The sequence below is a fragment of the Cnephaeus nilssonii genome (assembly GCF_951640355.1).
Source record: "Cnephaeus nilssonii genome assembly, chromosome: 14".
Taxonomy (NCBI): domain Eukaryota; kingdom Metazoa; phylum Chordata; class Mammalia; order Chiroptera; family Vespertilionidae; genus Cnephaeus; species Cnephaeus nilssonii.
The window spans coordinates 58,582,801-58,597,630 of record NC_137085.1 but is presented as its reverse complement, the minus strand read 5'-3'; the positions used below and the strand labels follow the sequence as shown (position 1 = coordinate 58,597,630).

The window sequence follows — 14,830 nt, the reverse complement described above, 5'->3', positions numbered from 1 at the left end:
TATATTAGAAAAAACAAAAAATACAGACAAGTCGCCCTGGCCAGTGAGGCTCAGTTGGTTGGAGCATCATCCCATACACGGAAGGGTTGTGGGTTCAATTCCCAATCAGAGCACATACCTAGATTGTGGGTTCGATCCTCAATCTGACTGCAAATGGGAGGCAACCAATCAATGTTCTCACTCACCTCTCTGTCTCCCTCTCTCCTTCTCCCTTCCCCTTTCTGTACAATCAATTAGCATATCCTCAGGTGAAGATTAAAAATAATAAAAAATAAATAAAATTTAAAAAGACAAGTCAACAAGTGTTGAGGAGGGCAGAGAAATCAGAACCTTCATATACTGCTGTTCAGCATGTAAAATGGCACAGCTGCTTTTTTTCAACATCTGTACTGATAAACATTTTAATTAATACCAATTGCCAACAATGTGTAAGATATAAATGACAGGTGGATGCAGGTTGAGTAATGAGACTAGAAAGCCACTATTTCCTTTCTACTCCAAGAATTTCAAGAAATAGTCCATATGTTACCTCTTTTTAAAAGTAAGCTTATAAATTCTCCTGAACCCTAAAATTATCAACAATACACAAATAGTTATCATTGTTCTGGTGCAGCTGCTTTTGAAAACAATCTGACATTTCCTCTAACAGTTAGGACAGAGTTACACTAAGACTTAGTAATCTCATTTCTTGTTATGCACCTAAGAAAAATGAAGATATATGTATGTATATGTAAAATATTGTATACAAATGTTCAGAGCAGCATTATTCATAACACAAGTGTCCATATACTAGTGATAAAAATGTAGAATATCTATAAGATGGAATATTAATCAACAATAAAAAAGGATGAAGCACTAATACATGCTACACCATGGATAAATCCTGAAAACATTATTCTAAGTCGCAGAAGTCAGTCACAAAAGATCATACGCTATGTTTTCAGTTATATATTTAGAATACAAAAATCTACAGAGAAAGAAAGTAGATTAGTGGTTATCTACTAATCCTTTGTAGAGCTAAGGATATATAAGTAGTGATTTCTTAAGGTTACAGGATTTCTTTTGGGGATGATGAAAATGATTTCAAATTAATTGTGGCGATAGTTGCTCAACTATGCATAAACTAAAACTACTGAACTGTACACTTAAATGGATTAAATACAAGATATGTAAATTACATGTCAATTAATATTTTAGAGTGGAAAGAAGCAGCATATAATTGTATGACTTAGAAAATTTCAGAAAATGTACACATTTTTAGAACTGAGATAGTTGGGGAAAATGCTGAAAAGAAAAAAAATAAATATATGTGTGTTTTTATATATTCTTTTTTATGTGTGTATACATAAAGGGACTATAATATTTGCTAGCACTAAAATACATTCCTGGTCTTTCCAACAAAATCTGTGGAAAAGAAAAACCTAAAATTTCATGGGAAAAAATGAACATAACATTCCCATGACCAAGAAAGCCACAAAAACATATTATTTTGAAAAATACTGACCAAAATAGTGTAAGAATATTATAAAGATTGATTGCACCTATATATTCTATAAAGTAAGATTTTATTATGAATAGGCCCTCTTAAGTCAAAGAAAAGACCATCTTCAAAACTCATATGAGTATTTTTTTTAACTATTATGCTTTTTAAACTCTTTTTAAAGGCCTTGAAAATAGTTTTAAAGCTAAATTCCAATGAATTCTAACCTTTATCTATAAATTTAAGCCCTAACTGAAAAAAGTAAAAACTCATGATACAAATTTTTCTAAAACATGTTTTCTTTCAAAATGCAATATCATTTATTTTTTAGTGATTACATTATAGATAAATATTTGAAGTCAGTTTCCTGCTTTGCAACATCAATTTTTAAAAAGCTGTGGGTCTTAAGTGAAGGAATATAAATTAATACTGGTCCCATTGGTGGATTTGACTATATAACTTGTTATTTAAAGAAAATAACATATAATAAACTTCCTGTGAGAAGTTAGATCCAAAATCACAGGGTGAATTCCATTCTCACTGCATACCTTTATTTTTGCATCATTGCTATATTTTTCTTTTTTCCAATGGGCTTCCTGCTTCCTCAGTCTCTCCAGGTCATTTAGCAGGTCAACACAGCGGTTACTTAATTTCTCATTTTCCTCTTCCAGGTCTTTTATAACCAGTCTGTTTTGCTCTTCCTTATTCTGTATACACTCTTTACTGTCCTACAGAACAGTGCCACAGGGCCGATAAACAAACAAACAAAAAAATGGAGCACTAATCAGCAAATATAAATTGTGCAGTTTTACCCTCACAGCAGCTTCTTCTATATTTGATAGCCAAGGTCACCTGTATACTTTTATTGGCCTCTTTTCATGCAGGTGGATAGATCATATTTTTTCACTGGATGACAGCTTTGATGAGTACACATTTGCAAAGAGACCATTAATTGATCAAGCTGCCTTTGATGCTGTCCCCAGCTATTTTTGAGACTCACGCAGACATATACTCCCAGGGTTTTATCAATTAATAATGCCAGTCCCATCAGAATCTAATTACAAGAAGCCACATATTCACACTCCTACTTTCTTAGCTCCAGTTCCATCATTAACTATTTATCTGAAAGTTATCAAGCTTGGAGTCTTAGCTTTAAAGCATCTTTCTCAAAGTTTTTGAATGTGAGAAAACTGTGGTACATCAGAGCCTCAGGCAATTTTTCCTCCAAGGTTGTCACTTTCTGTGCCACAAAAGCTGATAAAGCTTAAAGTAGGACTTCAAAGTAATAGTACTATAAAACTATGTACAAGTCAACACACCTTAACTTCTTGCCTTTTATCTTTAAATTTCTTCTGCAAGTCACTGAATTCTTTCCTTAAGAAAGCATTTTCTTCATCTACTGCAATCTTCCGCTTTACAAGGTCATTTATGTCCTGTTTTAGTCCTGATTCTCTCTTTGAAAAAAGAAAGCAGTTATTAGTAAGCTGGTTATTTCTAAGAAAAATTTATATCATCTAAAACGATTTAGATCTTAATTAAAATATAAGGATTAACTAGCTTTCATAATAACAATGCTCATTTCCTTCCTGTGATATGCCCACAGGTTGTGTGTTTTTTTTTAATTTTGTTTTATGAAAGATTCAGCTGCTTTTATTTTTTTTCCAAATATATTTTATTGATTTTTTACAGAGAGGAAGAGAGAGGGATAGAGAGTTAGAAACATCGATGAGAGAGAAACATGGATCAGCTGCCTCCTGCACACCTCCTATTGGGGATGTGCCCGCAACCAAGGTACATGCCCTTGACCAGAATTGAACCCGGGACCTTTCAGTCCACAGGCTGACGCTCTATCCACTGAGCCAAACCGGTTAGGGCTGCCCACAGGTTTTTAAGTAAACTGTGCAAATACAGTACCTATTTATTAGTTTAAAACATAGACCACATAAAAACTAGATACTGAATATTAAGCCACAATCAGAAAGCAAACTTTTGGGATTTAGGTGTGTAAGAAGAGAAAAACAAAATTTCATAAAACAATCTAACTAAGGAAAATGCATATTAACTAAAATAAATATTATACTTTTGAGTATCATTTGAAAGAAAATGTTTTTAAATGAAACAATTACAGTTTTTTTGAAGGGGCAAATAATTTAAAAGAATAAAAATGGCATGTTTGATTTGGTACCAAAAATATCCTGCTCCATAGAAAGAATATTCAGAATATTTAAACATTCACAATTCTAACTGAATATTCTTCTTACCTGCCAGAGATATCAAAATGATAGTGAATTGAAGGATGTATCCATGACTCAATTCTTAGTTTCCCACTTCTCTTCTTATAGCTTTTCTCTCAGAAAATGTACCCACGCTTGTAGCTTATGGTCTCATCGATGTTTTAAAGGACTACATAATTTATAATCCAGCCCTGACTCTATCCCAATCACCAACCCACATTTTCAACTTTCTATACAATACCTCCACTTGGATTATCTGCTGTCACCTCAAACTAACATGATAAAACTGAAATCCATATTCTGATAACTATCTCTTTCTTAAACTTCTTCAACTTTTGTCAATCCATCCATTTTTTCAACTAATAGTTATTAAATCCTATTATCTGGCTATACACGTTTTTTTAAAGCCTCCAAGTCACTCTTAACATCATCCTTCCTTCAAGCCCCATTTGCCTGTCAACCAAGATATCAGCACATTGTTTTCTTATCCTACCTAATAACAGACAAATATGCAAATTGACCGTACCTTCGCTATCCCCATGATTGGCCAGGAGGTGCAGGGGGTTGGGACTCGGGGTGGCCGAGGAGGCCGATTGGGCCGGCGGGACGCTGAGCTTGCCTCGCCAGCGGCAGCGCGAGCTCAGCATCTGCGCCATGGCTGTGCTGCGGAACAGAAGGGGCCTCTGGGGCAGCGAGCTCAGGTCCCGCCGGGGACCATCAAAAGCGGGGGAGCTGGGTGCCTGTCTGCTCCGGCACCAGGCCTTTCAGAAGCCTCCCCTGCTCCAGAGGCTTCTGAAAGGCCTGGTACACCAGCGGACAGGCACCCAGCTCCCCCGTGATCGAAAGCGAAAGTGTGTAGGGGACCCTACACGTGCATGATTTAATCATGCACTGTGCCTCTAGTTAATTAATATATTCAGTAGAAACCTCTAACCTTAATTCCATCACTGATCTATCACTGATGGTCATATGATCCCTAATTCTTAATTTATTTTGCACTTCTATATTTACTGATAATAAACACTCTCTAAAGGACTTGAGAATGAACTTAAAGTATGACTTAGGGGTAGGATGAAAAATGTGGTGAGTCTAAGGAATAAAAAGAGCGTATCTCCTATATTCTAATTCCTTAACACTACTAGTGACCCAGTGCATGAAATTCATGCACATTAAAAAGGGATTAATTAGAGAAAATAATTTAATATTGCTGTTTGCCCTTTCTCTATAATAGAAGTGTCAGAGATGAAAGAAAATTAGTACTACAATGTATATGAAAACCTTCCTCCTGTCAGAGTCTGGAGCACACCACGGGACCCAGAGTCAAGTCCTCACCCACCCACATGCACCTCAAAATCACGTGAGACCCAGACCTGGCCGCCGCCCCTCCCATTGGGCTAGATTCAGACTTGGCCAGTCCCACCCTTGTCAAGTCCTGTTGGGCAGGGGGCGCAGCATCAGGTCCCCCAACCCAGCACCGGGAGGGGGGCGCAGCCTCAGGTCCCCCGAAAAGCACCGTTGGGCAGGGGCGTTGCCTGAGCTCCCCCGACCCAGCACTGGGGGTGCACCTTGAGGTCCCCCGTCAAGCCCCACTGGATGGGGGGCACAGCTTGAGGTCCCCTGTCAAGCCCAGCCAGGCAGGGGGTGCAGCCTCAGGTCCCCTGGCCCAGTGCTGGGGCGGGGGGCACAGCCTGAGGTATCCTGTCAAGCCCCGCTGGGCAGGGGGTGTGTTCTGAGGTCCCCCGGCCTATTGCCGGTGTGGGGGGTGTGGCCTGAAGTCCCCTGTCAAGCCCCCCCTGGTGAGGGGCACAGCCTGAGGTCCCCAGCCTGGCGCTGGGGCAGGGGGAGCAGCCTGAGGTCCCCTAGCCCAGCACCAGGACGGGAAGCGCACCTTGAGGTCCCCCGTCAAGCCCTGCCGGGCGGGGGGTCGTGGCCTGAGGTCCCCTGGCCTGGCACTGGGGCAGGGGGTGCGGCCTGAGGTCCCCTGTCAAGCCCCATGGGGGCAGGGGAGGGTGTAGACTCAGGTCCCTGCTGATTGCTCGTTAAGGCTCCTTATGGGAACTTGGCCTCAGCTGTGGGTGCAGCCATCTTTGTGATGGAGTGATGGTCAATTAGCATATCCCCTCTTTATTAGATAGGATAATGTGACTTGATTTTATTTTACTTCTACTTAAAAGTATTTTAAGTACTAAATACAGTAATAGACAACTTAACAATAGAAATATGTTCTGAAAAATGCACCATTCGGTGATTTTATTTTTGCGTGAATATCATAGAATGCACTTACACAAACTTAGATGGTATGGCCTACCACTGTAATTGTATTTGCTATACCCTTATATGAATCTCAGTGCAGTAGGTTTGTTAACATGAGCATGACCAAAAACACACAATACGCTTTATCACATTATGATGTCTATGATAAAATTTCTAGGCAATAGGAATTTGTCAGCTCCATTACAATCATAAGGGACCACTGTAATATACACTGAGTGGCCAGATTGTTATGATCTCTGAATGCATAATAATCTGGCCACTCAGTGTATATGGTCCTCCACTGACCTAAAAGTTATGTGATACATAACGGTACACAGAAAAATAATCTATGGTAAGTGTGTAAGGTATTAAGAAACAATAAAAAGAGCATTCCTGTACCCATAACAACCAATTGAAAAACACAACTTTATCATTATCTTTGAAGGCTCATGTCCCCTGATCCTCTTACAGGGGTAAGCATTGTCCTAAAACTTTGGTTCTCACTCTTCTCTTGCTTTTCCAAATAGTTTGAAGACATATACACAGTATCCCCCCAAAAATGTATACACACTTTAACAGCTGATAGCTCAATTTTGAAAATGAAATGTATTTTAATAACCACTGCCTTTATAATTATTCAATGTGTGTGTATACATTTCTTTGGGACACCTTATGTATCACTATTTAATGTATGATACAGTTTAGCTTATTTTTGAACTTTATATAAATTAAACCATACTACACATATTCTGTGTCATGCTATTTTTGCTCAATTTACATTACAGATTGTAATCTAGTAATCGTTCATTAAATCAATTTAGTCATCATAATCAGCATTTTTTAAGTGGAATAGAATACAATGGAAAATATCAAAGAGATATGCTCAAATTCTTACCAAAAAAAACTATGCCCATAAGAATATACTTATGAAAGAAGCAGACACACTATATTAAATGAAATATCTTTTTTTTTTGCAGTATATAATTTGGAATTTCTATTTTGTGCAAATATTATAAAAGTAATATTTAATATCAACTTTGTTATATTTTTACTTTTAATAGGCAGAGAAAGATAACTATTATTATATAAAACATTTATTTTATGTGTGTATACTTACTCATGAATTAAGATATATTTTTTCTGTGTGGGGATCATATTAATAAAAGGTTGAAAAACATTGCTCTAGATTATATATGTTCAGAGGTGAAAGTGCTATGTCATAAGCAAGATGCACTTCAAGAGTTCTCAACAGCTCCACATTTGCAACAATACTTGACTCAGTTTGTTAATTTTTATAAATCCAGTAGATATGACACCTTAACATGGTTTTCATTTCTATTTCCTATTTATCAAAATGAGTCTGACATCAGTTAAACAGCATAAAAAGAGATCCATAAATATAGCCTATCCACAATTCATAACCCATATTTCTATTCTCATCTAAGTCTTATCCTCCATCATCTAAATTAATTTCCATCTCCTCCATAAATCTTTCCCAACTATCACAGAAAGTTAGCCATTTCTAAATTTCTGTATTGCCTACATTATTCATGTGACACTTAACATACTATCTAGTCTTGCTAATTTTTCCTCTATGTATTCATACTGTCTCCCAAATCAAATTATTAAACGTTTATGAATAAGATTGAAACTGAACTATAAATTCAATCATGTTAATTTTTGAATAAAAAAGCATAATACAGTGGGAAATTAGTTAACCAAAACTATCACATTCTGGTAATTAGTTTGATAAATTTGATATTATCCTATATAATAAAGAGGTGATATGCAAATTAACCCTCATACCCTCACAAGATTGCTGCCCACGACCAGGCCGGCAGGGGGTTTAGTGAGGAACGATCAAACAACTGAACAAGCAGGCTGCGTGGGGCGACCAGGCTGGCAGGGGGGTTAGTGAGGGATGACCAAATGACTGAACAAGCTCTCAATGATCTACTTTAAATAATGAATGCATAGGTATATACAATTACAGTTCATTTTATAATTTAGTTTTATGAAACTTTTTCAATTAACTTTTCTAGATAGAGTACATTCTTAATGGTCTGGCTTGGGTTAATATTAAAATAGCAAACAGAACTCAGAGGAACCATAAAGTAAAAAGGGTGACAAGAGAAAGTATGTCTGGAACAAATAATTTATTATGAATAAGCCAAGAAATTAATAATTCACATCATGGTCAAGAGAAGTCTATAGAGTAAGGAGAAATGATAGTGAGTATGAAGCAGGAAAAGAGGTGGAGCAGCAGCATAATATTTAAAACTCTATCAGGCAATACTTGAGCAAAGTTAATATATTATTTATATAACCTACTTTTAAATGGACATGAAAGTTTTAATAAAAAAAACACAGATAAGTAATGAAATTACAAGTAAAAAAAAAAAATGGTGAGTGGAGAGAGAGGAAGGGGTACGAAAACTAATTTTAATTGAGAGCCTAAACTTAATTTTGAGCTTCCAAGAAGGTAAGGAAATAGGAACATATAATGTGAAAGAGCAATTGTCATCTAATTAAATACAATATTAGGAGGGGATTTATTATATGACTTATTTTATAACTGACAGTGAAAAGGCTAAAGCATAGTCTTACCAAAAGAAGTTATATGACTATTTTTACACTATTATCAACTATGTTATATTAGACTGCACTTCTATAAAAGTTTTTGTGCAACCAGCTAAAAACATAGTGTGTGTGTTCTGTGTAACTTTCTAGTAATTTATGTATTTATCCATTTATATTTTATTGGCCAGTATATATTTAATTTTTTAAGTTATTAAATTGATTGGGGTGAACTTTCTAATAATTTACAGTTACATAAGCTAAAGGAGTTGTCATTCTTAACTTTTACTCTATTCCATGGGCTATAACTTTTGAAAATTAATAGCTAGTTAATATTATTCAGTAAAACAACAAAAAACAATGAAGGGACTTCCTGGTTTCTAACCCAGCATGTAAGGATCTTGGAAGTTGTCTCTCCTATTCAACATATGAAAAAGCTGAACACACTGAAAATCAACAACTCTTTTGAGATCCATCAGATAACTGAGGTCATAGGGCAAACTACTATTCCCAAAACTGGGCAGTCAAACAGACAGATACAGAAAATCACAAGTTACCAGAGCAGAAATCCAGGAGAAGAAAACTTCATGGGAACCAGTACCAGGGTAGAAAAAACCTAATCTATAATTAATGAATTGTAGGAGGATCAGTGTACATATGTTTCCGAGTTACAAAGTCCAGGAGGGCCAGTACTAGGGGAGCTCCAACCTTTCATGAGTTTTATGTACTTGAGCCTGGTTGTCACAGGGAAGATTGGAGAAAAATCCCTTTCCACTTCCTACAGGGAGAAGTGAAAAGTAGCCATCCTATATAATAAAAGCCTAATAAGCAAATCGACCAAACAAAGTAGGTGGGATCTCAACTCCAGATAAGAAACAGTATTACAAAGCCACTGTTCTCATCTGCCTGGGTACTGGCACAAGAACAGACATATATATCAATGGAATAGAATAGAGAACCCAGAAATCAACCCAAACCACTATGCTCAATTAATATTTGACAAAGAAGGCAAGAACATAAAACGGGAGTCAAGACAGTTTCTTCAATAAATGGTGTTGGGAAAATTGGACAGATACATGCAAAAACATGTAACTAGACCACCAACTTACACCATACACAAAAATAAACTCAAAATGGATAAAAGTCTTAAACATAAGATGGGAAACCATAAAAATACTAGAGGAATCCACAGGCAGAGAAATTTCAGACATATGCCGAAGCAATTTCTTCACTGATACCGCCCCTAGGGCAATGGAAACTAAAGAGAAAATAAACAAATGGGACTCCATCAAAATAAAAAGTTTTTGCACAGCAAAACAAACCATCAACAAAACAACAAGAAAGCCCACTGCATGGGAGAACATATTTGCAAATGTTATCAATGATAAAGTTTTAATCTCCAACATTTACAGGGAACTCATACAACTTAATAAAAGGAAGATAAATGATCCAATAAAAAAATGGGCAATGGACCTAAATAGATACTTTTTGAAAGAGGTCATAAGGAAGGCCAAGAGACATATGAAAACATGCTCAAAGTCACTAATCATCCGAGAGATGCAAATCAAAATGACAATGCGGTACCTTCCCACACCTGTCAGAATGGCAATCATCAACAAATCAACAAACGACAAGTGCTGGTGAGGATGCGGAGAAAAAGGAACCCCCGTGCACTGCTGGTGGAAATGCAGACTGGTGTAGCCACTGTGGAGAACAGTATGGAGTTTCCTCAAAAAACTAAAAATGGAACTCCCATTTGACCCAGTAATCCCACTTCTAGGAATATATCCCAAGAAACTAGAAACATCCATCAGAAAGGATATATGCACCCCTATGTTCATAGCAGCACAATTCACCATAGCTAAGATTTGGAAACAGCCTAAATGCCCATCAGCAGATGAGTGGATAAGAAAATTATGGTACATCTACACAATGGAATACTACGCTGCTATAAAAAAGAAGGAACTCTTACCATTTGCAGCAGCATGGATGGATCTGGAGAGCATTATGTTAACTGAAATAAGCCAGACAATGAAAGAAAAATACCACATGATCTCACTCATTTATGGAAAATAAAGAACATTATAACCTGATGAACAAAAAGATAGATACAGAGGCAATAAAGCACCGCACAGACTGTCAAATTACAGCGGGAAGGCTGAGGAGTGTTGGGGAGTGGGGGGAAAGAGATCAACCAAAGGACTTGTATGCATGCATATAAGCACAACCAATGGACACAAGACACTGGGGGGTGGGGTGGGATGAGGGCATTGCGACAGCGGGTAGGGGAGGCTGGAGGAAGTTAAAAAATATAAAATAAAATTTAAAAGATGAAAAATTAGAATGAATGTACTGAATCTTATTATCTTCTTAGTCCCAAGGTCTCCACCTTTATATAGGTCTGCTAACTCAATCAAATCCTCTTGCATTGTATATTTTTAATTTCTTTCTCCATTACTTTCAAATATTTTGTCAAATATTTTAAGTGCAGAATCTTCTTTCTCTTTACTGTACAATCCCTCATTCTTTTCCATTTGTTAGAATTAAGTGATCTCTTAAAATGTCATATACCAATTCTCCTTGTATTGCTTTCTAAAACCACTAAACACATCACTATTGCTAAATTTAATCTTCTTCGCGAACCCCACTTTTATAGCATTTTACAACAATGATAACCTTTTGCTTCTTAAAACTCCTTTTTTTTAATTTATAAGATATTGAATTATAAATACTTCTCTCTTTCTTCCCTGACAGTTATTTCATCTTTTTTTCTGAAATTTGCTCTTCCTCTCACCAATTAACAATATCAGCAAATACCTTATTCTTAGAATTCTCACTGTTTAAACTCTTCCCTCTAACTATAACATTAAATATCTACATCTTAAAGAGAAAACTCTCTCCCAAGGGTCAGATCCAGGCTTTCAACAATTTGCTAAAAATCTCTAAATGGAAATCCCACCAACAACTAAAACACAAATTTTTTAAAAGATCAAAACCGGTCCGGGTGAGGCTGCGAGCCCCTGGGTCCGGGCGAGGCCACGCGCCCCTGGATCCGGGTGAGGCCACACGCCCCTGGGTCTGGGTGAGGCCTCATGTCCTTGGGTCCAGGTGAGGCTGGGTCCCGGGTCCGGGTGATGCCACACGCCCCCGGGTCTGGGTGAGGCCGCGCGCCCCTGGGTCCGAGTGTAGCTGGATCCCGGGTCCGGGTGAGCCCATGTGCCCCTGGATTCAGGTGAGGCTGGGTCCCGGGTCCCGGTGAGGCCGCACCCCTGAGTCCGGGAGAGGCCACGCGCCCCTGGGTCTGGGGGAGGCTGCCTCCCCTGGGTCAGGGTGAGGCTGGAGCCCAGGTCCGGGTGAGGCCACGCGCCCCTGGGTCCGGGTGAGGCTGGAGCCCGGAACCAGGTGAGGCCGCGCGCATTTGGGTCCGGGTGAGGCCACGCGCCCCTGGGTCCGGGTGAGGCCACACGCCCCGGGGCCCGGGTGACGCTGGGTCCCAGGTCCGGGTGAGGCCGCGCGCCCCTGATTCCGGGTGAAGCCGTGCCCCTGGGTCTGGGCGAGACCAAACCAGAGGGAGTCGGACCTGCATTACCACCATTTGTCCACCATCCAGAGCTGAAAAGTCAGTGCCGACATGTACACATAAGGAATTGGTGGACATTGAAATTGGGTCTCAAAAGAACTGTTGGTCCAGAAAGAAACTCACTACAGACTGATTCATTTGCCTGTCAGCATAACTATTATTGCTCGTCTCACATTCGGTTCTTATAAGTATACTAGCGTTCCCGTTGCAGGAAAAATCCTGCATTACGGTTTCCTGCTGCACTCTACCCCACCCTGCTGCTCTCCTCCCTTGTCCCCCGCCCCGCGATCTCCGCCAGCCCCCCTACTTTTCTAACTTCTCCGCTAGCCCGCTCTCCTTCCTTCTTCCCTGGCCCCGCCTCCGCTCCTCCCTTCTCCCCCGACCCCGCCCCTTCTACCCCGGCCCCGCCTCCGCTCCTCCCTTCTCCCCCGGCCCCGCCTCCGCTCCTCCCTTCTCCCCCGGCCCCGCCTCCGCTCTTCCCTTCTCCCCCGCCCCGCCTCCGCTCCTCCCTTCTCCCCCACCCCGCCTTCTCCGCCAGCCCGCTCTCCTTCCTTCTCCCCCGGCCCCGCCTCCACTCCTCCCTTCTCCCCTGGTCCCGCCTCCGCTCCTCCCTTCTCCCCCGGCCCCGCCTCCACTCCTCCCTTCTCCCCCGGCCCCGCCCCTTCTCCCCCGGCCCCGCCTGCTCAACTTCCTTCTCCCCCAGCCCCGCCTCCGCTCCTCCCTTCTCCTCCCCCCCGGCTTGCTTGCTTCTCTGCAGCTTTGCTCCATTCTGCAGCTCTTGGCTTCTTTCTACGCTGTCACAATATGCAAATTAGCCGCCATCTTTGTTTGGATAATTTGCATATTCGTCCTGATTGGTTGGTGGGCGTGGCTTGGGTGTAGCGAAGGTGCGGTCAATTTGCATATTTGTCTATTATTAGATTAGATTTCTAGTAACACATGATCTCACTCATCTAGGGGAAATGATGAACAACATAGACTGATGAACAAGAACAGACCCAGAAACAAGGAGGCATCGATCGGACTGTCGGGCCTCAGAGGGAGGGTAGGGGAAGGTGGGGGTAGGGGGGAGAGATCAACCAAAGGACTTGTGTGCATGCATACGAGCCTAACCCATGGTTAAGGACAACAGGGGGGTGGGGGCATCCGTGGGGAGGGGTGTGGGATGGGAATGGGGGGATGAGGACAAATATGTGACACCTTAATCAATAAAGAAATTAAAAAATAAAAAAACAAATACAGGGTGTCCCCAAAAACTGTATACACACTTTAACAGCTGACAGCTCCATTTTGAAAATGAAATGTATTTTAATAAACACTGCCTTTATCATTAAAAAAAAAAAAGATCAAAACCTAATTCTTACAGTAAATTGTAACTCCTGATAATAACCCTCTTTCTGATAATAATGCCACTGTTCTCTTGTTTCTCCGGGCTAAAAACCTAATGGTCACTTTCAAATTAGGACTTTCAAGTCCTATGGTTCTAACTTATATACCTTTCATTCCTGCAAACCTATTTCAAGTTCATGTCATTACTTTTATAGTATGAAAAAATCTCCTAGTAGATTACTCTACTTTTTCCTTTCCTTTTTCTAATTGCTTATACTAATTAGCGGTTTTATTTTCATAGACTGCAGCTCAATTAACTTAAGTCCCTAAAGAAAGATCTAGATAGATTTCTTTAGCCTACCAGTAAAATCCAAATTTTTCTTGCAAGCAATCAAGGCCTTTCCTTAATATAGGTGCAACATAGCATTAGTCTTAGCCTACACTCCTACATATTATCTATAATTCAAACCCTAAGTTTCAATATTACCTAAATATGCCTTACACGCCACTCCTACCTTCATGTATTTTGTCCAGTGTTCACCCTGGGCAAATCCCTGTACAATCTCTACCTATTAAATCCACTTTAACACTTCAAGACCTCTCCACAGAACTTAATCACCCCTTCTTTTAAATCTTTACAATACTCTACTTGTAATTCTCTCATGGCGCTTATAATACATTGTGGGTTTTTTCAATTTATATCATACATTCAATAATATTCAATGAGCATCTATTATGAGCTAGCAATATGGTAAATACTAGGTGCCAGAGGAAAAAAGGGTCAATGGGTATACAAAAGTGGCCACTCTCACAGAACCTGTAATCTAGCGTAGCAGAATATGGTTACTTGATCCATGCTTTTATCCCCACCCTGCTCCTCAAAGACATTTAAAAATCATTAAAGCCAAAAATTGCAATTCTGACTTTTCCACAGTACCATCACAGGACAGTACATAAATTTAATATAATATTTCATTGAACTGAACTGAAAATATACCTTGTAGAAAGTTATAACCAAAATATGTATAATGTAGGCTAAGAAACTAGGGGCCTAAAAAATAAGTTGCTATCTGAAAATCAAATAATTTATCTGATGTGAATTTAACATTTTATACATAAGTTAAGTGATTCTGCTCAAAAAGGTAAATAATAAAATAATATTTAACAAAGAAAGAAGTAGAAAAAGAATTTAGCAAAGAAGAGGGCGAAATATATTGTCATTTAAGAATGTCAACATATTTTCAAATGGTATGCTATAGCTGTGTAGATGTGGTGAACTAAGCATTCCTTAAACTAAAGCATTGCAAACTTAATGACAAAGGATGTCAAACAGTACAAAAATCCATTATCCTCTGTAGAATCCTATATAATAAAAGG

At 39.3% G+C, this 14,830-nt stretch overlaps 1 protein-coding gene across 2 annotated transcripts in view; it reads right to left on the bottom strand.

Annotated features, from left to right (window-relative positions):
• Positions 1-14,830, bottom strand: part of CNTLN (centlein) — a 269,920-nt gene that overhangs the window by 185,617 nt on the left and 69,473 nt on the right. For both annotated transcript variants that reach the window (XM_079789996.1, XM_079789997.1), the window contains exons 4-5: positions 2,800-2,934; positions 2,029-2,208 (exon numbers count right to left, since the gene is read on the bottom strand). In XM_079789996.1, coding sequence (XP_079646122.1) covers positions 2,029-2,208; positions 2,800-2,934 — 315 coding nt within the window. The remainder of the gene's footprint in view (positions 1-2,028; positions 2,209-2,799; positions 2,935-14,830) is intronic.